Consider the following 26599-nt stretch of genomic DNA (forward strand, 5'->3'; position numbering starts at 1 on the left):
GGCATCTATGATATAAATGACTGCTTCATATATGGTGGAATGATACAGTATTAGTTCTTTCCAGGTACTTTGATATTACCAAATATAAATATACACTATATGGTAAATTGAATTACTCATGTCATATCAAACCACGACAGTGCCTTGTAGACAATAATGTTATTGTATCTTGTGTTGCCTTGTGTTCACATTTATGCTTCAGAGGAAAGCTCCCTGTTCAGTGGACAAACTTTGACCCCATGGAGTTCCTGGCAGACCTCAAGGCACTGAATTACCCGGTAGACACCTGGGAAGAGATGCTGGAGAAAGCGGGTGTTGGACGAGGCTACACGGACCGGCCCTGCCTGAACCCAGCCGACCCAGAATGTCCCCAGTCTGCACCAAACAAGAACGCCACACGCGTGAGTCTTTACAGACACTATCAAACACCATCCATCCAATACACACATATGCACATATTAGAAACATTTTGAAGACCTTTTTGTTAATATACAATTTATTTAATTTTATAGCCATTTGATGTCACTCGCATTCTCACTGGTGGTTGCCATGGACTCTCCAGAAAGTACATGCACTGGCAGGAGGAGCTGATTGTTGGGGGAACCATCAAGAACGGCAGCGGGAAACTTCTCAGGTAAGACACAGAAAGAGTCTGTGTGTGTGGTGCAACAAGCTTGCCTCTGTGTGGCGTATGTGTGCGTACGTGTCCCTGTGTGGCTCGCTGTAGGTTTACTGCACTCAGGGCCTGTAAACTCTAGAGTCATTAGCACATTCCAGTGAAATGGTAGAGGCCCAGCTGTTCCTCCTCCACCACAGCCATCACCAGGTCCGGACAGGCGGGAGACAATGGCCTCATCTCACATTTGCCCCTAATGGAGAGCGTGCTGCACTTACTGGAGATCAGCCATCTTCTAGAGTAACTGCTTTACAACTGTTTTTGCTGAAACCCTTTTAATATTTTTTTAGCTTGTACAACTTTGATTGCTATTAATGCAACAGTTAGATAATTGTATGTGTAATATTTTAAACAAAAGGATAACTTCAGACCAGTCAATTCATACTGTGATAAACAAACATACATGACATAAAGGGCCTACCGCATATTTATAATATATGGTTGTGTGCTCATTGAGAACTGCTGTAATTGCCCATTGGTTGATCCACGCACAGTCATTTGAGTATTTGTTTTGGGGCAGTGGTGGCCAAGCGGTTAAGGAAGCGGCCCCGTAATCAGAAGGTTGCCAGTTTGAGTCCCGACCCACCAGGGTGCCACTGAGCAAAGCAGCATCTCCACACACTGCTCCCCGGGCACCTGTCATGGCTGCCCACTGCTCACTAAGGGTGAAGGTTAAAAGCAGAAGACACATTTTGTTGTGTGCACCGTGTGCTGTGCTGTGTATCACAATGGCAATCACTTCACTTTCACTTTTTACTACAAGATACAAATGAACACCCCAGTCTGATCATCTGAGTGAATGCAGTGTGCAATGAATGCAAATAATTGCCATTCCCATGATTGCATTATTGAATGGACAAATAATTTCTGATGAAATTGTCTATATTCTCGGTATAAATACATTTGCACAAGGTTGCTTTCTGAGATTACAAGATAGAGAGAAGCACTGACACAGAACATGTTTTATAGGCATGAAACAGGAAAAGACTATTAATCACATTCTGTGGATGTGCTATGTGCTCATTTGAATTCAGCTCACACACACCAACAAGCGCCCATACACACCCACAAGTGGTTAAGACAGAGCGTGGTTGTTTTGTGTGAGTGTTGGCAAGCTGTGTGTGTGTAGTCATAATTGCAGCAACTGATGTGTGCGTACTAGTGAATGGAGGCATTCTCGGACCTGCCCTCACTTCGGCCAGTGGTGAAACCAACGCTTTTACTGTCAAAATAGCATTGTGCTGCACTCTAGGAATACTAGCCCTCTGATTATACTGTCATTGTCCTCAATAAGCCTTTCTTTTGAACCACAACACTCACTTTAACTGGTGATCTCATTATTTATTTATAAAGCATTCAGTATATTAAGTACATTAACTGCTTCTTCAGACAGAGTACTAAAAGAGTTTCCATATTAAATATTGTTATAAATGTAACAAATTGCAAGTTTTCTGTCCGTACAAATTCAATTATTTTCCTCATTGATTTTTCTTAACTCCACAAATGACTGGTTATAGAGTAAGCCTACACTGGTGAGTAAAGATTAGTTTGGATCAATTTGAATATCAAAAATATTGTGATAAAGCCTAAACACTACTAAATTATAGTTATAGTGCACACTTTTTACACAAATTCCTTCAAGATATGGATCTGCTGTTATAGCCGTTGTAATTAGATAATCCAAAAGCTATTAAAAAACTGTTTGGTCACCACAATCAGAGAAACTTAAACATCTTTAAATTTTTTACTGTAATATAATTGTATTCATGTTAATTATTATTATTATTATTATTAGTGAAAATATTGCAAAGTAATTTTTTGAGGATCTCAGCCAGCTGTAAGTGAGTAGTGACCCTTCTCCTTTTTCCCATACCAGTGCCCAGGCCTTACAGACCATGTTCCAGCTCATGACCCCGAAGCAGATGTATGAACACATGAAGAACTATGATGTGGAGTCCCTGAACTGGAATGAGGACAAGGCAGCGGCCATCTTGGAAGCCTGGCAGAGAAGATATTCAGAGGTTCGGGGAGTTTGTATTGGTGTTGAAGACTCTAGTTTGTGACTAGTGTGGCAGATTTAGGTTTTATGTTTTATTTGAAATAATCGTACCTTGAGAATTCTTTCATGTTTAGAAATATAAAATGAAATGACAAAATTCACAAAAAGTGATAGGTCATTGTTGGCCTACGTTTGATGAAGTCAATTGCAATGAGGTCAGTGGTCCCGATACATTAGCTGTTCATAATTTAATACCACTTCCACACACACACAAGCTCAGGCAAGGTCAGGTCTGTAATGAAGCCGGTGTGTTTGGCTGTGTGAGGTGGAGGTTCGGTCTGGAACGCATTAGTAGCACGGTGTGGAATCTCTTTCACCGCTGTGCTGTGACATCATCTCTGCTCTCAGTTTCTGTAGACCCTGACCTTGGCGCTGAGGCACAACTGAGTACTGTGGAGTGTTTTTATATGTGCTAGCGTGTGCTGGTGTATGTGTGTAACAGTGTTTAGTGAGCACGTATTGTGTGTTGAGAATGCATGTGTGTGGGATTTGCACAGCCTTGATGCATAGTTATCTCTAGATGAGAGAACATATTGTAGAAATATCAGCCTTATATAACAAGCAAGTCCACATGGATCAAGTGAGATATGACATGAAAGGAGTGTTAGAATTTAGGGGGGCGATGGCAGGAATACAGATACAAAGAAAGAAAAGCAAAGTTTAAGAATGTCTACAATGAGATTTGGTTCTGGAATAGAGTGCAATACAATATAATTGGTTCCTTTAAGTTTGGTATCTATTGATCCCTAAGGCAGTATCCAACTCTTGTAGCATCAAGTATAGTCAAGTGTAGACAGGAAACAATTAAATAAAAACTTCAAGGCAAATGTAAATTCATCAGTCAAGATATGCTGTATTATTATACATTATAGGGTCTTACCATACAATTGAGTTAACTTAATTCTCCTTAAATGTTTTGCCCAAGGTAAAAAGTTGGTGTATCTAGGATACACCAGTAATTATATTGATTATGTTGTAATGCGGTATGTTTATGTCTCCTGTTTTTAGGCTGTGCAACAGAGCGTTCCTGCCAATTCTTCTCAGAAAGTCCTCACCTTTACCACAACCACACTGGAGGACATCCTCAAGTCTTTTTCTGATGTGAGCGTCATCCGTGTCGCCAGTGGCTATTTGTTAATGGTGAGGCCCCAACCCATTACATAAGTGTTAATTAATATGTGAAATTATCACCTATAAAAATACATTTTTCCCTAGTTGGCCTATGCTTGCCTGACCATGCTGCGTTGGGACTGTGCAAAGTCCCAGGGTGCAGTGGGGCTGGCGGGTGTGCTGCTTGTGACCCTGTCTGTAGCAGCAGGGCTTGGCCTCTGCTCTCTGATTGGCATCTCCTTCAATGCTGCCACCACTCAGGTAGGGCACCTTTCAGGCAGCACATTACATCAAAATGAGCTCAGTACACACACATACATTTTTTTTTTTTAATCACATTTTCTTTTAACTACGTTGGTCAGATACTCATGCAGTATATACAGTATATGCAATTGCTGCGTTACCAAAATGTATGTACTTAATAATTAAGAGGAGCTGTCTATGGTGCTGATTTCAGAAAAGACTATTGTAATAATGTGCTGTACGTTTATTTACCACGCCTACTACATAATAAACCGGTACTCCTCAATACATGAACAAAACTTTTACTAGCATTATAGCAGACTTGCTCACGAACAAGGAATGTCTATACAGGATACAAGCATTTTGGTGGGGTTTTGCAATGTGCCTTTAGCCTTTTAGAACAGCAGAGTTCTAACAATGCTGACTGTGTTATTTAAGACTAAAAATTGCAACTGATATCTGCCTGCATAGGTGTTGCCATTCCTTGCCCTTGGTGTTGGAGTGGATGACGTCTTCCTGCTAGCCCACACGTTCAGTGAGACTGGACAGAACAAGAGGATTCCGTTTGAGGTATTTACATGTTTTCCTGTTATTTCACCCCTTTGTGGTACTGCATGTTTTGCTCCCTGTTCCTCTGGCTTGTTATTGTTCCCGCGCAGGAACGCGCAGCTGCCTGTCCCCGTGATGAAACTTACACATACACACTTCCATACACATTTCCGTCAAATGAGTGCACTAAAGGCCTTCACAGGCCGAAGCGCTGCACTCAGAATCCCATTGTTTTCTATGGGATGCACGCCTGAAGAGCGGCCTTGCACTGCGCCCAGCAGAGCAACGATCAGCTGCCCAGCAAAGCAATGCTCAGATATTGTGGTCAAAGTTGAATATTGTTGAACATTGTGACACATAAATGAGTGACAGACAGACACCAGGCATTGAAAAGGCGCTCAAACCAATATGGAGGAGCGGTAGATTATAGCAGTGATTATGTTGATTATAGCAATTTAATGAAACTATATCATCTTACCATGACACCTCCAGGAAGGAGAGAGCGTGCATCTGTTTATGTGCATGTCCGTTATGTGGAAGGAAAATGCTTATTTACAGAAGATAAAAGATGTGATTAAGAGAAACTGAAAGAGACAAACATTGTGTGTGTGTGTGTGTGTGTGTGTGTGATATGAGTTGTGAAAACACTGGGCATGTCAATGCTTGTTAGCTCTTTGCGGTGCCAATGTGGTACTGAAGAACCTGCAGGATACACAGTACCCGCCCCCAGTCAGCTCTCAGCTCACCGCCTCAGAACCAGCCGCGCCTCCCACCGCACCCCTCCCCCAGCCTAGTATGGCGAGATGAAAAGTAAATAGTTCCGTCTGGAAAAGAGAAAACATGATCCCTTTCTGTCTTTAGGCCATGGGATGTACTGCACTGTGTGTGGGCTTGCACGTTCTCTGTGCTCTGACAAAGAGACCGCAGATTTGTGTGTGTGTGTGTGTGTGTGTGTGTGTGTGTGTGTGTGTGTGTATATATCAAAAAATGTGTGTGTGGGGAGAGTTTGGAGCTTGGAAGAGTGTTGAGTTCACCACGGACTAACAGCCATGGATGACTGTAAATATCAGGATCAGCACACAGCCTTGTAAGACGATAGGCAGCACTGTTTGCAGTACCGCTGAATTACTGTTGAAAGTGGGACACACTTTTGTGTGTGTGTGAGAGTTGTGTGTGCGTTTTTCACCCATTTAAAAAGCCACATAATTGTGGATTAGAGAAGAAAGCTTTTAATCAGAGTTAGGCTCATTAAGTTGTCATGGTAAACTCAATGATAAGTAGCTTTCTTGTATTCAAAGAGGAAAAGAGTTTAGTCCCACACACCCAAAATCTAAAACACGAAGAAAACCAAAACAAAAAAAGACAGTCAAACATAAATCATAGCTTATGCATGTTTTTTTCTATCATACTTTATGCCTTTCTTTGACTAAGATGCTTGTCAACAAGTATGGCTAAAGCAGATGGCTACAGTTTTGTGTATGTTGATCATTTTTGGAAGACAATCGTTGTTATTTGTTTCACCATAGCTGTTTTAAATGAATAAACGCACATATAACCATCTGTGTATAATATAGTTTAAGATTAATAGAGTAATACTGCCTAAATATATTTCAGTTTTTCCCCACTACCACTGTCCGGTGTCCTACCTCATTCTTGTGATCCAATGAAAGCTTGTCTGAGGCCTTCTTTTATAAATTTTATTGCGATAAACGGCCCTTTAGTAAGTGCCTTCCTTATCACGAAGCAGAGCCAGGCTTTAACATGTGTGTTGTGTTGTGTGTTGGTGTAAGGATCGCACAGGGGAGTGTCTGAAGCGGACTGGGGCCAGTGTGGCTCTGACCTCCATCAGCAATGTGACTGCGTTCTTTATGGCTGCCCTTATCCCGATACCTGCACTACGGGCATTTTCTCTGCAGGTAGGTGTGTGTGTGCGTGTGTGTGTGTGTGTGTGTGTGTGTGTGTATGTATGTGTGCGTGTGTGTGTGTGTGTGTGTGTGTTTTACAAGTGGGACCTTCCCCCAGTTTCCTTTACTTGCTCTGTGCTATTCATTGGATCCAGATTTCCCAATGTGACATTTATTGATATCGTTCATCAAAGTGAAAGCCTGAAAGGGGGAGAACGTGTGTATATTTGTGTGGGGTCCGCACAGCTCCCTTACCCCACCGTGTTCAGATGTGGGCTGGCCTTAGATGCACGGTTTGGTATGTGTGTGTGAGTTTGTGTGTGTGAGGAGTGAACCCATGCATTTCTTTTTGGTATTGAAACACTGGGTCAGACATGAAGACAAATAAAACCTTGCCTGCTCTATAAATCTGTCAGCATCTCAATCTTGCCCAAAGCTAGACAAAGAAACCTTTAATTGTCTTAAATTCCTGAATAGATTATTCTGACCATGAATGAACTCAGTCTGGTCCTGACTGACTTGTTTGGTCTGAGCATCAGCGTGAGGGCAGCAACAGGGATTTAGCTGGAAAAGTTTTCCTCCTTTGGATTTGAGGAGGACTCCCAATGGGAATTGGAAGAGTGTTTGGGATTTGTCCATAGCCCGTGAGGCCTTCAAACAGCATCGGAATTAAATTACAGTAAATTTAATAACAGTGTGATTTGGTACTTTTTGTGTGATTATACTAATTACATTAGTGTATACTTATTAGGCAGTCAAGATTCCCTGACCACCTCTTACCAACCCAAACCAAAAACCTTTACTTTACTTTACTTTTCTTAGCAGACACTTTTATCCAAAGCGACTTATAAGAGGAAGACACCAGCAATTCTCGTTCGGTTTCTATAGATTTCGAATTTACAAAACTAAGAGCCCTGATATTTGTCAGAAAAAGAACATGCTCGGAAAAAAAAAAAAAAAAAAAACCTGATAATGTCAAGAAGCTAATAAAGCTGAACATATTTATATAAATTAAGAGATTGTGATTCTCTGTCTCAGTATCCCTTGATTAACCTACCCTTTATAAGAGATGTCATGTTCACTGTTGTACTGCCACTATGACAAGTCTTCAAAATTGGCATGTCCTGTCTGTCCAGGTACAGCCACTTTGTGTTCAACACATGAAGGGATTTGATTCTCTTTTTGGAGACCCTGAATGGAAGTTAAATAGGACTGTACAACAGGATATGTGCAAGAGAGAGGACGAGTCATTTGGCACATTGGCTGCACTAAGGGGATGAATACCAAGTGAAAGTGGGTTTCTCCATGAGTGTGTGCCTGTGTGTGTTTTCATGTGTTGCTCTCTAGACTTCATCTCTTTGGGTGGTCTGGCAGCTGATCTGGCAGACAGTCTAATCTTTTTTTCACTCACATCATTCATTCTTTCTTTCTGTCTTTATGTCTTTTGCAGGTGTTTTTTTTCCACAGATAGATTGATAGACGGATGATAGACTCTAAAGGAAAATGCAGTACAGACAGTTTAAATATACAAACATCATTCTGCACTGCCTCAAATCTTTCATCACATGTTTTTATAAAACTGTTACTGTGGATTGCCTGAATCATTTCAAATAACATTTTAATGTGGTAATCCAATCTTGATGGATGTGTTAAAGACGCAGGGTTCGATATTTCATTCAGTCCTTATATGAATAAAAGCAGACGGTACCAGTAGTTGATCCATGTGGGTTTATAGCGTGTGAACATCTTACCAATTGAGTCAGTTTCATTTCTCATTCAGGCTGCAGTAGTGGTGGTCTTCAATTTTGCCATGGTGCTGCTGATCTTTCCCGCCATCCTCAGCATGGACCTGTACCGCAGAGAGGACCACCGCTTTGACATTTTCTGTTGCTTTGTGAGGTATGTCCTCATCACATTGATAAAGGGCCATCTTTTCTTTTTTATTTATGTAGGGCTATCAGATCCAGGTGACATGTTTGTCAATCATAAAATGTACCAAAAAATGCTATACAGTGTATAGTACTGTGTACAGTCGGCCTGATGAGGCCACCATATTTATATGGGTCTGTGTTTTATTGTAGTGTTATCACAACATGTTTTAGGTTTTAAAATGGTTTAGAAATAAATAACTTTTTTTAAAACACATTTTCTTTAGCTTTATCATTAGTTTAATTTTGACTCATTCTGATTTTTACTCAAAAATACATTTCCAAATAGTCCAAACATACAGATTAGTGCTGTAGTTTCTCATGTACACATTCTTGTTTACACGACCCATTTATTCCATTACACTGCTGGTTTTGATTGGAGTTTTTCTCTACTATCCTTACTGTTTTCAATGCACACACGTCACTCAAAAATAAAGTTTACAGCTTGAGGCATTTTAGTAAAATACTGGTTATTTGAATCACTATAATAAGAAATAATCTGGCTCTCCTTTTTATATATGCCATATATACCATACAATTTTTAAACACCCTGTTATCTTATCTTTCTGCTCTCCTAGCCCATGTGCCAATAGAGTAATCCAGATTGAGCCCCAGGCATACCTTGATGGTGTGGATGGGCGTTGCAGCTCACCCCCACCCTCCTACAGCAGCCACAGCTTCGCCCAGCAGACGCAAATCACAATGCACTCAACAGTCCAGTTGCGCACCCAGTACGACCCTCGTACTCAGGCCTACTACACTACAGCTGAACCCCAGTCACAGATCTCCGTAGAGCCTTTCTCGCCGTCTACCAACATCAACAACAACAACACTCCCCCAGGCAGTGCAGCTACTGTTGGTGGAGGCGAGGTGTCTGCCGTTCCTCCTGACCCTCTCTACCCGGGTCCAGAAAGTGGCAGCTCAACGCGAGACCTCCTGTCCAACCTGTCTGATTCAGGTCGGGTCCATCCAGGTGGAGCTTATCTACACTGCCCTGAACCATCCTGCTCGCGATGGAATTTCGCCTCCTTTGCAGAGCGTCACTACGCCCCCTTTTTGCTGCAGCCATGCACTAAAGTGAGTTACCATGTCACACATACACACACAGCAGTACACATCCCATGACCTGTGTAAAATCTGGGGATGGGGAAGTGGTGGCCTAGCAGGTAAGGAAAAGGACCCATAATCAGAAGGTTGCCGGTTCAAATCCCGAAACGCCAAGGTGCCACTGAGCAACCACTTTCAAAATCCAGATATTTCATCAAATTTAGCAGAAATTTAGCAGACATTGTTTTCAAGCATCTGTTATTTTGTAAAAATGTAGATATTTAAAAAGTGTCTTCATTCAGGTGGTGGTCATCATCCTCTTTCTCATCCTGCTTGGGGTCAGTCTGTACGGGACCACCCGTGTAAGGGATGGCCTCGAGCTGACCGACATCGTGCCGCGTGAGACAAGGGAGTACGACTTTCTTGGAGCCCAATTTAAGTACTTCTCCTTCTACAACATGTATGTGGTGACACAACGTGCGGACTACGCCAAAATGCAGCGGGTGCTGTACGATCTGCACCGCCGCTTCCAGTCTGTCAGATACGTCCTGCGTGAAGCCGATGGACAGCTACCCCGCATGTGGCTGCATTTTTTCCGTGACTGGCTGCAAGGTAAACATTAAATGCACAAAACTGTAAAAAAAAAGATATCAGTTATGTTCTGTTTGTTTTGGTGCCAGTTTAGGAGACTAGTTTAGGAGAACAAAACAGATATTCTGTGTCTGAGTACTGTAATGAACACTGTAATGAATACAATATTTTAACACACATCTGGAGATTGAACATCTTGCTTATACCAGTGGTGCTGTCCCACCAAAAACGTTTTTGAATGATGAGAAACTCTTTCAGTAACAGAAGTAGTTTTACTATGTTAGGGCTGACACATTTATTAACCTTTTCCTCAGTTAGTTATATAATTTTCAGTTTGAGGCACATTTAATGTTCTTGTTTACCATTTAGTCAAATATTGCTTGTACATTTTAAGTATTGTTTAATGAATTTAATGGAGCATTTGTTTTCAGTTATGTAATTAATTTCTTAATGTTATTTAATTGTTTTCATAGGTTTCATTTTGGGCATGGGAACCCTCTTTTGACTGGAGATATTACTTAGGCTCAACTTGTTCCTACTTTAGAACAGACAATTTAAACATGTGATCTATTTTGTTTAGGGCTTCAGCAGGCATTTGATCATGACTGGGAGGCAGGCAGGATCACTCAGGCCAGCTTCAGAAACGGTTCGGATGATGCCGTTCTGGCCTACAAATTGCTAGTGCAGACTGGACGCAGAGACAGACCCATCAACTACAACCAGGTAGAAACGCAGTTCATAAATCCTATACATTAAAACGACTTGTTGTTGGTGAGTTGCATCTGTAGTGATCTTGGTGATCTCCCGGAGAGATTTGTGTGCGAGAGATGCATGAGCTGGTCTACTATTTCTCTTGAAATGTACACTGGCATTGATTGGCAGTCTTTGCACACACATGGAGAACTTGGCCTGGGTGTTTGGAGGGTTTGTGGCTGAGCGCAGGAGCCACACCTGGCATATAAATGCATTTCTTCAATCTCCTGATGGCTTTACCAAGCCCAGGAATTTAAAGCCCTCACTGGACCCCGGCACACCTCTGAAAAAGCAATTAACTCCTCATTTATGCCAGGTTTAACATTTTAAACTAGTTTCGAAAGCTATGTATCCTCAGTCATTCCAAATAAATGAATTAGTCTTTATTATTTTTAGATGTAACACAATTTTGGTCTGCTGCACTGATTTAAGTCATCATGACAACCAAGGTTAGATGCATCAGATTGCAGTCTGTTCAGTTTCTGTTTGGTGACTGTTTGAAAGAGAGCATTAGTTTTGTCTGCGTGTGCGGGCTGTGATGTCATTTCCTGTGGTCATAAGGGAGGTCAGTCGTACACGTCGTGTCTCCTGTGACGGCCAGCATAATTTGGTGCAGGCCTTCCTTATCCACCCCCATGCATAACTCCTCTCCTCTCCTGCTTTTCTGGCTGCTGCAGCCTGTCTGAATGGGCCAATAGACGACCATGTGGTTCCCTGTCTCCTTCAATCAGCAACCTTTCTGTGTGTGTGTGTGTGTGTGTGTGTGTGTGTGTGTGTTGTGTTTGTACACTGATACAAGCAATGAGAGCCATGAGCATAATCGGCCACGACAATATCATTGCAGAAAAACTTTTTTTTTTAACCTTCTTTTAAAGATATTCAGTTAAGCATATTATTTCATTTAGTTGATTAGTCCGTTTAGTTCATTTAAATAACAATATTTACAAATACATTTAGCTAATCATTGTTGGCTGTCATTTCCTCTGAACATCAAAAATAAAAAGTGCAGTGGGCATTTTCTGGTCAAATGTGTGTCTGTGTGTGGGAGGAACGAGAGAGTCGTAAATGTGTAAAGCCATTTTGCAAGTCCAGGCTGTGGCGCCGGGCATTCTGGGTATCGGTAGGGGTCAGGAGAAGCGAGCACGAGGCCCATTTGTACAGATGTTGTGTTATTTTTATAGCTGTACTCCATTTGCTGGGTGGCATTTCCCTCAGTGTTAACAGCGAGGTTAACTGCATACAGACGCTCCCAGGGAACCAAGCCAATTTTTTTATTGTTACGCTAACTCAAGCAATTTTTCTCTCCCCTACAATGCCCCACTACACACACATACACACACGCACCCTCATTCACCCTTGACTTGGAAAATTCTGAAAAACGTGTGTAGGGTGTGTGTGTGTGTGATTTCAGAGGAGTGAACTTCATAGTGTTAATGCTCATGTGTGACTAATGAAAGCAGGCAGAATTGACTTTCCCAGTGTCCACCATATTCATCTGCTCTACAATACAGCAGGGACTAAAATTTTACCTCTGCCTATTTAGTATTATTGTTTTATAACTAATAATATTTATTTTACATTTATTACTGATGCCCACTGCTCACCAAGGGTGATGGTTAAAAGCAGAGGACACATTTCGTTGTGTGTACCGTGTGCTGTGCTGCAGTGTATTCACTTTCACTTGCAGTACAGTTATATGAGCTAACAAACATAATAACAAATGTTTTGTTACAAATCCCTGCAGGTGATGCGCCAGCGCCTGGTGGACACTGATGGCATCATTAACCCTGGGGCATTCTACATCTACCTGTCTGCCTGGGTTAGCAATGACCCGGTAGCATACGCAGCCTCCCAGGCCAACATCCGGCCACACCCTCCCGAGTGGCTCCACGACCGGACGGACATGATGCCCGACACCTGGCTTAGTAGTACGTACGAGTCCAGGATTGCTTGCTCTTTTAGCTGGGATGTGTGAAGAGTGTATTTTTCATTGTGTATGCATTTGTGTGTATGCATGTGAAGTGTATAGTGTACTGTACTTGAATTTATGTTACATTCAATTATGTTAATTGAGTTACATTTAATTGAGTTAAATTTCCTGGAACCCAGATAGTTGTGGTTGTCAGTTATGAGCTGTATGTGCTGGTTATGTTTTGTAGGGTTTGAGATTTCAGAATCTTTTGATGAGATGGTGTTGTAAGGCTTGAGTGCTGAGCTAAACAATTTTTGATGTTGAGAGCTGGACTCTTTCTGATGTGAGCTAAACTGTTGAAATGAGCAGAATGTGTTGCAGCACTTTAATGAGAGTGTTTGAGAGATGTTGGGAAGACTGTGAGATATTGGTAAGACTGAATTGTTTCTGATGTGGACTGAGCTTTATACTTAGATTTATATTTACAACTTTCATCAGACACCCTTATCCAGAACGACTTACAGTCAGTAGTAAAGTGTCTTGCTCAGGGACACAATGGTAGTTTTTGAACATAGGGTTTAAACATGGGTCCCACTAGGCTGCTACTACTCCTCTAGATGTCAGATGTTGTATGAGATGCTTTTTGAGAGCTTTATTAATGTTGTGCTAGTGACGTAATTGTTGCATTATGACCTGCTTTTGAGACTGCACTGTGTTAGGGCTGTTGAAATTTAGCTATGAGCTACATTGGTGTGAGCTATGTTATTGGCATGTTCTGTCTGAGACATGGTACGTGTACAGTGTGGGCTTTAACATTTGAGAAGTTGTGAGTGTGTTTGATATTTGCTTGTGTTAAGCGGTGTAGTGTTTGAGCCATGAGCTGTATTGTTTGAGATGTGGCTCGGTGGTTGATTAGATAATGAGCCGAGATTGAGAGTTCATGCCAAGAAACCCATGTAGCTCTGGCAGTCCTCCAGCTGCTGTCCTAATGGAGATTTATAGGACGGAGGATATCGCTGCAGAGCTATGCTCAGCATGTGGCAGGCTAGAGGATCACACACTGCTGTGTATGCACACACAAAGGACACGCCAAACCTTTCTCCTTGTTAGGTGTCAGGGTCATATGACTGGGCAATTTTTATGAAATTTCGCACAATAACTATTTTGTGAATTGAATTGGGACTGAATATTTTTGTGTTGTTTTTTCCTTTCTAGTTCCTGCAGCTGAACCAATTGAATATGCACAGTTTCCTTTCTACCTCAATGGCCTCCGTGAAACACCACAGTTTGTGGAAGCAATCGAGAGTGTCCGTGCCATCTGCAGTAACTACAGCCGCCAGGGGCTTCCCAGCTACCCGAGCGGGTATCCCTTCCTGTTCTGGGAGCAGTATGTAGGACTCCGTCACTGGATGCTCCTGTCCATCAGTGTGGTACTGGCCTGCACTTTCCTTGTGTGTGCCATCCTTCTTCTCAATCCTTGGACTGCTGGCATCATTGTAAGTCTTTGCAAAGCCTTTCAGTAACCTTTTTAGATAAAAAGAAATTGAGGGTCCAGAGATAAGTCCTTGTGGGATCTCGTTTACATAAGCATGTTCATGTCCATGTTCAATACACAAATGTTCAAATTTAAACCTAAATGATTTCACAAAATGATTGTATCTGGAGCTCATAGAAGAGCCGGACAAGTGTTTTCAAGCTTTTTTTCTGTTGTTTATCTTACACTGTCAGGGCAAGTTTATTTAGTCTGCAGCAGGTTTTTCAGATGTTTCTTTAAAAAATTGTGATGGGACAAGGAGGTTATCAAGGCAACCTTTTCAATGATTCTTTATCCCCATTTCTCTATGTTATATTTTTCTTTTTTCCGATAGTCCCCTACTTTCTTGTCCTTGTGTCTTTTTTTAATACAGGGCAGTGTTTAAGCCATCTGAATCTGTGACAGGATTTATATTTTACATGAAAATCCTGTACAAGTAAAATTTTTACAAGACAGTTCAAAGACAATGCTATTGCCAGGGATTGAGTTTTACCATTTGTCTTTTTTTTTTTTTTTTGAGACCAGCAACGTTCTTGTACTTAAGCCCCCACCCTCCCCTCACTCCTTTCACGTAGACCTTTCTTCCTCTCTCCTCCCCACAAAGTCTGCACCCACCACTCCAGGCCACTGTAACCTGACACCTGTCAGCAAATAGTGCTGCTTATTTCATTGCACAAATCAGTATTAGCCTGTCTGACATGAATCAAAGCTACAGGTTTGTCTTAGTAACACAAACTTGACCTATTCAGTTATTCAGTATAATTTATTAATCTTTTAATATTTGGTGTTCTGACTTTTTTTCTATATTAGACATAGCCAGAAATCATTGAAAAATATATTCCAGCATTGGCAATATGAGACAAGACAGAGGTTTTGATCAGTTATCAAAATTCAAATGAAGGTCTTATATATTTTGTTGAATTGGGATTCCGTTTTGAGATAATTAAATTCTGAGAGTTGAATTATGAATTAATCATGCGTTTATAAATGAATAAAACACATGATTTTTGTGCCTCAGGTCCTGGTACTGTCTCTGATGACAGTGGAGCTGTTTGGGATGATGGGTCTGATTGGCATCAAGTTGAGCGCCGTGCCTGTGGTTATCCTCATTGCCTCTGTGGGAATCGGTGTGGAGTTCACTGTCCATGTAGCTCTGGTGGGCACACACTGAGACACAATAATCACAATCAAAAGAATACACTGAAAGTAGAAAATCAGGGCATGATGAAGAAACTTTTGTATGGAACATTTAGTGTTTTATACTTTATACAAAACATTTAAGTGTCATGCATAATATATATTTTGTCCTGTAAGCTTAATATGTCTAGTTGAACAATATGCAGTATGTAGAACCAGTAAAACAGTATGCAAGTTGAAATGTTTACAGTATGCAAGTGTCTAATGTTTTAGGCTATTAGCTATTTCCATGCACATAATGTACACAAGGTGGCTGATGAATGGATGTTTTTTTCTCCCCAGGCATTCCTCACTGCCATTGGAGACCGGAACCGGAGGGCAGTGATGGCTCTGGAGCACATGTTTGCACCAGTTCTGGATGGGGCCTTCTCCACCCTCTTGGGTGTCCTGATGTTAGCCGGCTCGGAATTTGACTTCATTGTCAGGTAATAAAGCCTCTCTATGTTTTTCCTTGATAGCTTTCACTTTTTACTTTTCAGTCTTCAGTTCCCAAATAAATATCATTCTGCACTTTTCATCTGTGCTTTTATAACAAGATAATGCATTATAACCTAATTACATTACATTATTAATGCTGTATTTGACAAAATTCAGATGCAAATGTATCAGTCTTTCAACAGAGCAGCTCAACTCTGTTTATACATTGAGGTTTCAGTTTATGGAAATTGCAGTCCAAAAACAAAAATCCATGGACACTACATTTAAAGTAATACATTTAGTTGGATTTTAGATGTCTTTTTTTATGCATGTGCGGTGTGTTTCCTGGCTCTATTGTAGTTAATATGGCTCTACATTGTATTTTGGTGGCACCAGTAAGTGAATAGCTGCCAGGGATGTGTAGTTACGTGTGTAGCTTTTACATATTGTGTATAGATCATTGCCACCCTCTGTATTATAAAACTTTATACAATTATTTTATTTCACATCACCCCCTGATTTGCAGTTGTGGGGAGTAATCATGCACAATTGTAAATAGTTTTACACTTCTAAACAGAACATTTTATCTAATCAAAAAATGGGAACTAAATCAACAATTTTCTTCTTATGACTGTGGTCTTATAGATGGAAAAAAGTAAAGTTTACTTGAGAAACAAATGTTTCTCTTACCCTTCCTGTAAGGTCTGGTTATGTTTAGATACCAAACAGACTGGTTTGATTTCCCACTGGGCAGAAAAATATGTTGAGTCAACAGTGTTTCCACATTGATTATCTATTGATTAATCTATTATCCAGCTGCTGCTATAGTTGCCAAGCAACGTCATTCAGTAAGATGCTTGTCACTTTACGCCATGACCAGTGAGGAGCATTTCATTAATTCAGAATGTGCGCTGTGTGTGTGTATCAGCACTGACTGGTATAATAATTTTTATTAAAGGCACAATTTTAATGAGAAATTGTGCCTGCAAATCACTACCTGCCATGATGACAAGAAAAAACATTCATTCTTTGTTGGATTAACCAAGACAATATAGCGTTTGGACCAGTGGGAATCGTCATGATAAGATGGTTGAGTTAAAACATGGCATGGTCCTTTAAACATTGGGAAGATTTGCATTATAAACTCTTGGTGTCTGTGTGCAGCTGACTAAGTCTAGACAATAAATGTAAAGGTTGGCGTGAACATGTTCAGGAACGCAGCGTTAAGGTAAACACTGACGCCTCCTGCTCCCTCCTAAATAAGGGCTTACAGAGTCTGGAATTTCAGCTGCTACATCTGCTTCCAAACTTTATACTTTCTGTGGTCGCCTTCCCTGTTCTCAGTTTTAAAAAATTATGATGGTGTAGAGCGTTCTTTTTAGTTTCGGTCAGTCTCCTGGGCTTTCTCATGGTCAGCTGAGAATGACCTCAGCCTCCACCCTGAAGAGGAGTGGCGGGTTGGGCCGACTGGGTGCTGTGGCTGAGGGGTTATAAATGTGTCAGTGCACGGAATCTGTGCCCCGGCTGTGCCATGTTGCACCTGGTAGAAAGCTCCTTCTCTAAACACGGTTTTAACACATACATAAACAATGCACGCACACTCACACACGTACACAGAGCACATAAACAATGCATCACATGCACAATACGTAAGCAATTCAACACACACAAATACATACATGCCGGTCTTATATACACACATGTACACAAAGAATGTGTTTTCATATTCAGACATAATTTTATACACTGCTAAAAAAAAAACAAGACATCCTAGCTCTGAATGAATTAAATGTTCTTATTAAATTCTTTGTCCTTTACATAGTTGAATGTGCTGACAGCAGAGTGATCAACCCAGTAGGGCTCAATAGTGTGTGTGGTCTCCACGTGTCTGTATGACCTCCCTACAACGCCTGGCCATGCTCCTGATGAGGTGGCGGATGGTCTCCTGAGGGATCTCCTTCCAGACCTGACCTAAAGCATCTGCCAACTCCTGGAAAGTCTGTAGTGCAACCTGGTGGATGGAGCGAGACATGATGTCCCAGATGTGCTCAATTGGCTTCAGGTCTGGGGAACGGGCGGGTCAGTCTGTAGAATCAATGCCTTCGTCTTGAAGGAACTGCTGATACTCCAGCATGAGGTCTAGCATTGACTTGCATTGGGAGGATCCCAGGGACAACTGCACCAGCATATGGTCTCACAAGGGGTCTGAGGATCTCATCTCTGTACCTAATGGCTGTCAGGCTACCTCTGGCGAGCTACCCAAAGAAATGCCACCCCACAACATTATGACCCAATGCCAAACCGGTCATGTTGGAGAGAAAGCACCACTAGCATTCAAAAGTGACCAAAACATCAGCCAGAAAGCATAGGAAGTGAGAAATGGTCTTTGGTCACCATCTGCACGCCTTTTTTGTGGAGGTCTTGCTAATTGCCTAGAATTTCCACCTTTTGTCTAATCCAGTGGTGGCCCACTGAGGTGCCACTGAGCAAAGTACCGTCCCCACACACTGCTCCCTGGGCACCTGTCATGGCTGCCCACCACTCACCAAGGGTGATGGGTTAAATGCAGAGGATTTTACTTGATCTTTCATAATGTCTTCACTTCCTTAGTGAAAACATTTATTCATCTCAGTGTTTATCTTCCAGTACAAAATTTACAGTGTTAAAAATATGTAATGTAAACCAATCTGAGGTACTGTCTGGGAAGAGCCTTTTGGATGGTTTAAGATGGTTTGAGTGCTGTAAAATCTTTATCTGTTGCTTGGCTTGAGTTTCTTATGAAGACGTACATGACGTCACATACGGGGGAAGGCATGTGAGCTGGAAGAAGCCAGAAGGAATTGGGATAAACTCAAGCACGTTTAGTAATTACAGACTAAAGTGTTTAAAGCTTTTTTCTTGCTTTCCTTGCTCTGATTTCATTCTTTGATGTCATGTTTCCCATTTGAATAAAAACATTTTACCAACAAACTTATTAATAACTAACATGTTTTTCTTCTTTTGTGCTGCTTAAAAAAGACTAACCTTCTTTGGACATTTAGTCTAAAGGTAATTAATTTATATAACATAAAGTGTCTCTGCAGGACAGTTTCAAACCAGAGTTCATAACTTCTTTGTCACTTTCTTTGTCATAATTTCATTATCATTTAGTCATTCTGCACATGCAATTAAATCCTGATTGAAATCTGGTTCCATTTTGTTTAAATCTCAGCTGTATTTTTGCTGCACATTTCAAACAGCCCATTTTGTGGCTAGTTGTCATGTGAAAAAGGGGAATGGGTCACTCATTTTTATATGCTCTTTATAAATAAATAATCACGTTGTCATCCTAATAGCAACATTTTCAGTTGTCTTATGTTGAAAGGTTGACTCATATTACAATGAAAATCGCCCCACAGGTTGACACCATTCTTTCCCTTTGTGCTTGAAATTTGAACTCTGGTTGAAATTATTCTGAAGCTTATATTGTAATTTATTCTGTAAAATATTCCGGAATCTGTGATTGTATGGTATTTTCTTTTTATTATAATGAGGCTTATCTTTTGAATGATATATTTTATGTGTTGGATTTTCATTGATGCAGGTATTTCTTTGCTGTGTTGGCCATTCTGACTGTGCTTGGGGCCCTAAATGGATTGGTGCTACTTCCTGTTTTATTGTCCTACTTTGGACCTTACCCAGAGGTAAAACGTTTAAGTTTAAGTAAATAAAATTTAAACAATTAAGATAATTAGTTAAATGTCAGCTAACCTTTTCCTTGTATCTTCAACTTTTCCAGGTCTCTCCAGTGGATGGGCGAAACCGCCTGCCCACCCCGTCTCCTGAGCCGATTCCACCGGTGGTCCGTTTCACTGTACGTCCAAATCACACTGCGACAGGCTCCGACTCATCCGATTCAGAGTTTGGATCTAATACCACCGTGTCAGGGATCAGCCAGGAGCTACAACAGTATGACGTACGGCCCAGTAGGGGGCGCGGTCCTGCCCGACCCGTGGAGATGCAACTAGGATCCATGGGCAAACAGCCATTATCCAGCTACCCTGCATCCTCGGTGAGTCCAGCACCTTCATACCCCATCCTCTTTTACTCTCTTAATGTCTGCATTTGAAGATATGAATCACAATATCAAACTGTTTCTTTCAAGAAATGTAACCATAACATTTCTTTATCTTTTGATAAAAGTCCATGTTTTCCACAACCCAAGCAATATTTCCCCTGCAGAATTTTTCCTATATATGAACCCTGATTCCTGCAATGAGTGGAATTAGATCATTTTTTGACCATTAGATCTTTTTTTTTATCCATGAAATTGCTAAATCATGATATGTGGGAAGACCATACAAAGATCAGGATAACACATGAAGGAATTTAACTCAATGTAGCTGTGCAACAAGCAATAATACTACAATGAAATAAGTGTTTAAATTAAATAAAATGTGAACATTTAAATATATTATTTGAAATTAAATTAAATACTTTAGTATTTGAGTACATTCTTTAAATTAATTTTGCAGTGTTGGTCTTATGCTGAATTCTCTGTTTTTGCAGACTGTGCTCTCAGACGCGCGACAGCTGCCGCCCTCCAGCTGCGCCATCCAATCTCAGGAAGCAGCTGACCCCCCGTCAGCACGACGATACAGACGGGACCCTGGAGGGGGTCAGCACAGTCACCACCGTCAACCACCTCCACATAGGCCACGTGTGGATGCTTTTGAAACCTCTACTCCCCGAGCAGGAGGGCGCAACACAGACTGCCCCCCAAGCCACAACAGAGAGCACCAGCGTTCTCGAGTGCACCACCACACCCCCTCCACCCGCTCTTTCCCCAGCACCCCCTACTGCCAGCCCATCACCACAGTGACAGCTTCAGCATCTGTCACAGTGGCGGTACACACTCCCTCCTACCCTCCTCCGCACCCCTCAAGCGATGGCTATGGTGGTCGTAGTTTTGAGGAGGTTTACAGAAGTGCTGACGGCGCTTCATTCCAGGACCCCCATGTGCCCATGAATGAGCCCTGCAGCCAGAGAGGGTCCCAGCCGCAGAGCATGGAGCTGCAGGACCTTGAGTTTGGGTGTCAAAGCAACAGGTAGCTGCCCAGCTAAGGTAAGTTTGTGGTTTTGGTTTTCTGATTCCATCAGTCCTCGCTCTATACTGGCTTGTCCAATTCTTTTTGGTTGGTTTTGGAATTGACAGTGTGATGACCTGAGAACTTAATTACAGGCCCTTTTATAATGTTGTTATAAGCCTCAGCCAGCATATCCTTTAACCTGAAATCTGGCCAAGTGTTTGTATGTTTTTTTTTGCTTAAGACGTTTATACTGGACATTTACGTCACATTTTTATACTAAAATAAGCCCTCAAAAATAGTTTTGCTCAGAGATTCTTTGACTTTGGAAAAATTCATCCTCAGAGTTTGTGTGGTGGTCAGGAGAAACATAGGCTCGTTCCTTGTTTTTAAGAAGACTTGTTGTTTATGAGAAATGATGGCTGTGTTGCCTTTAAGATTATTAGTTTCAAGTATATTCTTTTTTTTTTTGCTTTTGACGTGTCATTAGCATTTTAAAGAAAAAAATGCTGACGTGAAATGCATTTTGTGTGTTTCTCTCCTTGCAGGGGTGGATTCATGGTGTACAATGGCCAAAGAGGAAGAGGAAGAAGGGTTGGGAACGATGCCGGACCAGTCTAGTGGTCTGGTGCTTCACCCTTACTTTATAACCTAGTGTACTATGTGCTAGATATTTCTATAAGTATTTAAAGAAGTATAAACATATGTAAATATGAAAACAAAAGTAGCTATATTGTTATTTAGTTTAATTTTTATTATTTTTCTAACTTTTTAAATGTTTATAATGTCCAGCGTGGACGTGTGTGTGTGTCTCTGTCTGTGTATGTGTGTGTGATGACCCATCACTCATCTGTGTATCTGTGCCATGAGGAAGCTCCTTTCTAGATGTTCGGTTTCAGCAGAAGTGGTTGCTGCTTTACATTTTTTGTACATGTATAATTCTATGCAATTTCATTTATATTATATATAGGTAGGTGTGTGTGTGTGTGTGCAAGTGGTCATTTGTTACTATTTTAGACAAATGCATAAAGTTTATTCTGTCATTTGTTATACAAACTTTAAACATGAAGAAAACAATACCGTCCTTAAATTCTACAGGCCATGCAAATGCATTTAATAGAGAACAGTATATAAACCTTGAGAACACTGATTATGAACTGTTTCAATGCTCAAAGCTTTCTGCAGAGTACAGAAACCCATGATAAAATGTTGAAATATATGACAGATATGGTTTACAGTATATATGGTTTACAGTATATCCAGGTTTCCCAGAAATGCAAGTGTCTCAATTGCAGGTCATTGCTCATCTGCACCCCTGTTCCTGCTCAGTTATTTTAACTGGAAATGAATTAATTTAGCAATGGTCAAATAGAGTTTTCAATTTTAAAAACGTTTGCATGGCCTGCACCTTTTTACAAATATGTAACTCGGTCAGTTTGAACCATGGCCTTCTCAGAGACAATGCAGTGTCCATGTTTTTTTAAACAGTCACTGGATCAGACATATCTGACCAGTTGGACTGCTCATGCCCTGCAGTGTAGGGAACTGTGTGTTTGTGTGTGTGTGCATGTGTGTATGTATTAATTTGCTCATCACAAGCCTGTGGTCATTTAAAAAAAAAATATATATATATATATATTAACTGTTAGACGATGAAACACGCTATGCGTGAGAAATTAAGATAATAATAAGAAGGAAGGTGCTTTTTCCATAGTTCATAGTTCTGGCCTTTTTTCTTTGCTCATATGACAACTAAAACTCTGTCAAGCTACTTTTTGCCACTAGCTGTCAAAAGAACTCAGTGACAATTGGCACTTGATTGAATTCTTTTCAGTAGCTTGTTTGGTTTGTTTTTAGATTTCTTTGGTTGATTTACTGTATGTACAACTGTTAATTTCTCACTGACCTCACATTAGAATTTCCACAGTAGAATAGAAAACAAACCAGCCCACAGTCAGCACTGCACAACGCATTGCTGACCACAGTGGGGGATTCAGCATCTCAGTATTTCATGCATACTGTACCATACCTTTACTTTCAAACGCCATTGTTCAGATAACAATGTTTTAAGAGAATTCTAATGCATTGATGTCTGAACCAGCTAGTCACTGAATTGCACAACAGAAACAAACACTTGTACATAAGCTACAATTTCCATAAAGATAATTCTGAACCGATAAGACCTTTTTTTCTTTCTTTTTTTTTAAAGCTTCTCCTCACGTTACACCCACTCAGCTACTCCCATGTGGGGTCGTAGATAAGCCAGGTGGGGTCAGAGGTCAGGTAGTGCAGGGTCATTTCTTAGTAAGTGCAAAACCATTGTGTAACCTATTTTCAACTTTTTTTCAAGACTCTTAGTGCCTTTTCTTCATTGGTCTATTTGAATTTTTTTGTGTGTGTTTAGTTGCTTTCTCTGTGTGTGTGTGTGTGTGTGTGAGAGAGAGAGAGAGAGAGAGAGAGAGAAAGAGAGAGTCTCCTGATGTCACATTGGCAGTGAAAGGAGACAAAAATGAAAATATAAAGGCTGGCAACTATTTCTTTGTAATATATTTTATTTACATTTGTTTTTGCAATATTTATATTTTGTATTATTCTTTTATTTTCTGTTTTGTTCAATTATGGTCATAATGCCAGTTAACAGATGCAGGGATTTTTATGTTGGAAAAAAAACACTATTCCAGTTTTGTTTTTACATTAATGGATTTTTGATCTGTATAAAGTGCTTACTAATGTTAAATAGAAAACAAAGAGTATATAACATTTACATTACAAATTCATAATAGCTCTTAGAGGATGTTCTAAAAAAGAATTATTAATCAGTGGTTCTCACAGAGCGCCATTTTCCTCACCTGGCGTGGATGTATGATGTCTTGGTTACGAAGAGAAATGTTTGCCATATAATTTATTTATAAGAAATTTTATTTTTGTAGTGTACATAATAGTTGTCAAGTTATTTGACAGAAGTATATTTTTAAAGAGTTTATATGTAATGCTACCATTTTTGTGGGAACATCACAAGAGAAAAGGTGCACACACACTTTCATTGCTAACTTGTTCAGTGAGAAACTAAAGTTCCCCCACAGTATTACTTACAGGAGAGACGTTCTCTCGTGACTGGCGTTTTGGTTTTTGAAAAGGGTAGCCATGAAAGTAGAAAAAATGTACTAGCTCTCTAAATAATAATGTTCAAACACTGATAGAATTCTAACAAAATATTATAACTTATTTGTTTCATTGTTTATTACTTTAATAAATAAATCTTAAGAAAACAGTTCATTGTGATGCCTTTTTGAACATACACACACACATTTATTTGCAAGTTATTAGCATAAAACTAATTGTGAGAATTTTGGTATTTCACTTGGTAACCAGTTACAATAAAAGAAGAAGAAATCCTATTTAAATGCAATTTATGTATGGAATTTAAATTTATTTAAATGTTATTTAAAGTTGTTTTTATTCTGGAACCTCTATTTACTGTTAATATTTACTATTCTAGTAAAACATTTAGTAAAACTTATTCTCTAAATTTTGTTCATAGTAGTTGTAATAGTATCTCCTGCTCTTGCCTTGTGACTGATGATAACTGATCTCTGATTCTATCCTGTCCTGGGTAGGCAGGCTTATGGGGAAGATGGATGGATTGATGGATGGATGGATGCAAAAAGCTATAAAAAAATCTGTAACTAAAGAAAAGCAGCACCTATACATTCTGCATCTGATACCTGAGCAACAAGTGAGATCATGGCATAAAACGGTTCAACATAATTTCCACCTGAGATTTAAACCTGAGGACATCTGGTCGCACATGTACACTAACATACGCTGTACCTCCACAAGCCTATTTCACCCCACCTTTGATTGACAGCTTTATAGACTGCTAGGAAATTGGATGTAGTTACAATACAGCTGGTCTGTTTTTAGTAATGAAAAGGGGTAAATGGCCTTAAAAAGCACAGAAGGGAACAGATTGAAGCTGCTTGGGTGGTGGTGTCCAGAAAAAACATGGCTTGTTTCAATAGACTGTGTCTTTGATAGACTGATTTGGCCTGATGCTGTGGTCTCTGTAATTATATTTTACTGGCCATAAATCTGTAGTTCTTAGTTTGATGGCCTGTCGCAGAAGTGCAGGCAGTTTTGACAGAGGTTGTACATTACATGCTGCCAGGTAGGTAGACAAGTTACAGTTCTCAGGAGTCTGACAGGACATGCTTTTTCACCATGTTTGATGTTTCCTTGTGTGTGTATGAATCAAATTGCCCATTTGAATCCCAGAAGCATTACTGAAATATTCAGAGAGCCTCTCAAACATCATTACATAGCTGCATGACGCACAACTGTACCTCTGCCAAGGAGGAAATTTGCTTCTGAGGTGGAACTAACATCTGCCATGTCTGGGCTTCCATGTGTATAAAACTAACCAGCATTGCTGTGAGAATCTCCTTCAGTTTCTCCACAGTTTAATATCATTGTTCAAAGGAATGGCCTTTTAGTCGTATTTCTCTCATATTTAACTGTAGTGGTGGACAAAGTACACAAAATGGTAACTTTTTACTCAAGTAGTAGTACTCATTACAGTAAAAAAATTCAAGTAGATAAAAAAATCTACTTGAGCCTTAAATGTTCAAGTATCATAAGTAAACGTACAGTGGTTTATTGTGGCTCTAATGTATTATTTTAATTTACTGATTAAATCCTTTCATTTAAGGTAAATTTTTGCATTTAAGATCACTTTTTAGTGGAATGTGGCCCCACACACTGCTCACCGGGCTCCTGTCATGGCTGCCCACTGCTCACTAAGGGTAATGGGTTAAAAGCAGAGGACATATTTCGTTGTGTCACCATTTGCTGTGCTGTAGTGTTTCACAATGACAATCACTTCACTTTCACTTTTCATCTTACGGGTCAATGGTTAGATTTTTTTAACTAAAAAAAACTGCTTTTTGAAAAAATACTGGAATAAAATGTACCATTTTTGATTTTCTAAAGCAGTGCACAATCTACTTTATGCACTCAAGTGAAGATGTGGATGACAGTCAATCCTGTTGATGTGCAAAAATATCATTAAAAAATATTATTTTAATACAAAAAATACACATATAGTCACACATGTATTCTAAACATATTCTGCATAATACAGAATACATTTATGACAGGGCATTCAGTAATGTATATTTTGCCATGTAAAATGTAAACTTGATGTAAAATGATGTAAAGTGAACATGGACCATCAATGCCACCTCATTGATCAAAAAAGCTCAACAGAGACTACATTTCCCCATCCTCACCACATTCTACAGAGGCACCATCGAGAGCATCCTGACCCGCTGCATCACTGTCTGGTATGGCAACTGCAACACTTCTCACCGCAAGAGCCTACAGAGGATAGTGAAGACTGCTGAGAACATCATTGAGATGCCCCTCAATATGACTCTTCAATATGTTGCCCCCAAGATCATCCACATCGAGGATCAACCATATCTTAAGCCTTAAATCATCTGCTGATGATTATTTATTTTTTCCTCTCAAACTGTACATTACAAACTAAAGCTTTGCGGAGGTAAGAAACGTGGAACACCGGGCTGATGCACATAGTGTGGAGGATGGCCATCT

General features: G+C 40.2%; 1 protein-coding gene across 3 annotated transcripts in view; it reads left to right on the top strand.

Annotated features, from left to right (window-relative positions):
• ptch1 (patched 1) overlaps window positions 1-24257 on the top strand; it is a 40533-nt gene extending 16276 nt beyond the window's left edge. For 2 of the 3 annotated variants that reach the window (XM_028978074.1, XM_028978082.1), the window contains exons 6-24: window positions 203-401; window positions 513-634; window positions 2553-2697; window positions 3744-3875; window positions 3951-4106; window positions 4560-4658; window positions 6428-6553; window positions 8322-8440; window positions 9048-9546; window positions 9819-10128; window positions 10688-10830; window positions 12605-12788; window positions 13988-14268; window positions 15325-15462; window positions 15786-15928; window positions 19504-19603; window positions 19699-19971; window positions 20469-21024; window positions 21535-24257. In XM_028978074.1, coding sequence (XP_028833907.1) covers window positions 203-401; window positions 513-634; window positions 2553-2697; window positions 3744-3875; window positions 3951-4106; window positions 4560-4658; window positions 6428-6553; window positions 8322-8440; window positions 9048-9546; window positions 9819-10128; window positions 10688-10830; window positions 12605-12788; window positions 13988-14268; window positions 15325-15462; window positions 15786-15928; window positions 19504-19603; window positions 19699-19971; window positions 20469-21011 — 3712 coding nt within the window. In that variant the 3' untranslated portion in view covers window positions 21012-21024; window positions 21535-24257. Of the gene's footprint in view, window positions 1-202; window positions 402-512; window positions 635-2552; window positions 2698-3743; window positions 3876-3950; window positions 4107-4559; window positions 4659-6427; window positions 6554-8321; window positions 8441-9047; window positions 9547-9818; window positions 10129-10687; window positions 10831-12604; window positions 12789-13987; window positions 14269-15324; window positions 15463-15785; window positions 15929-18938; window positions 18969-19503; window positions 19604-19698; window positions 19972-20468; window positions 21025-21534 lie in introns of those variants that run through there. The other variant, XR_003749607.1, reaches the window with a different exon arrangement.
• Window positions 24258-26599: the final 2342 nt, after the last annotated feature.

This window comes from Denticeps clupeoides, chromosome 1, assembly GCF_900700375.1.
Source record: "Denticeps clupeoides chromosome 1, fDenClu1.1, whole genome shotgun sequence".
Taxonomy (NCBI): domain Eukaryota; kingdom Metazoa; phylum Chordata; class Actinopteri; order Clupeiformes; family Denticipitidae; genus Denticeps; species Denticeps clupeoides.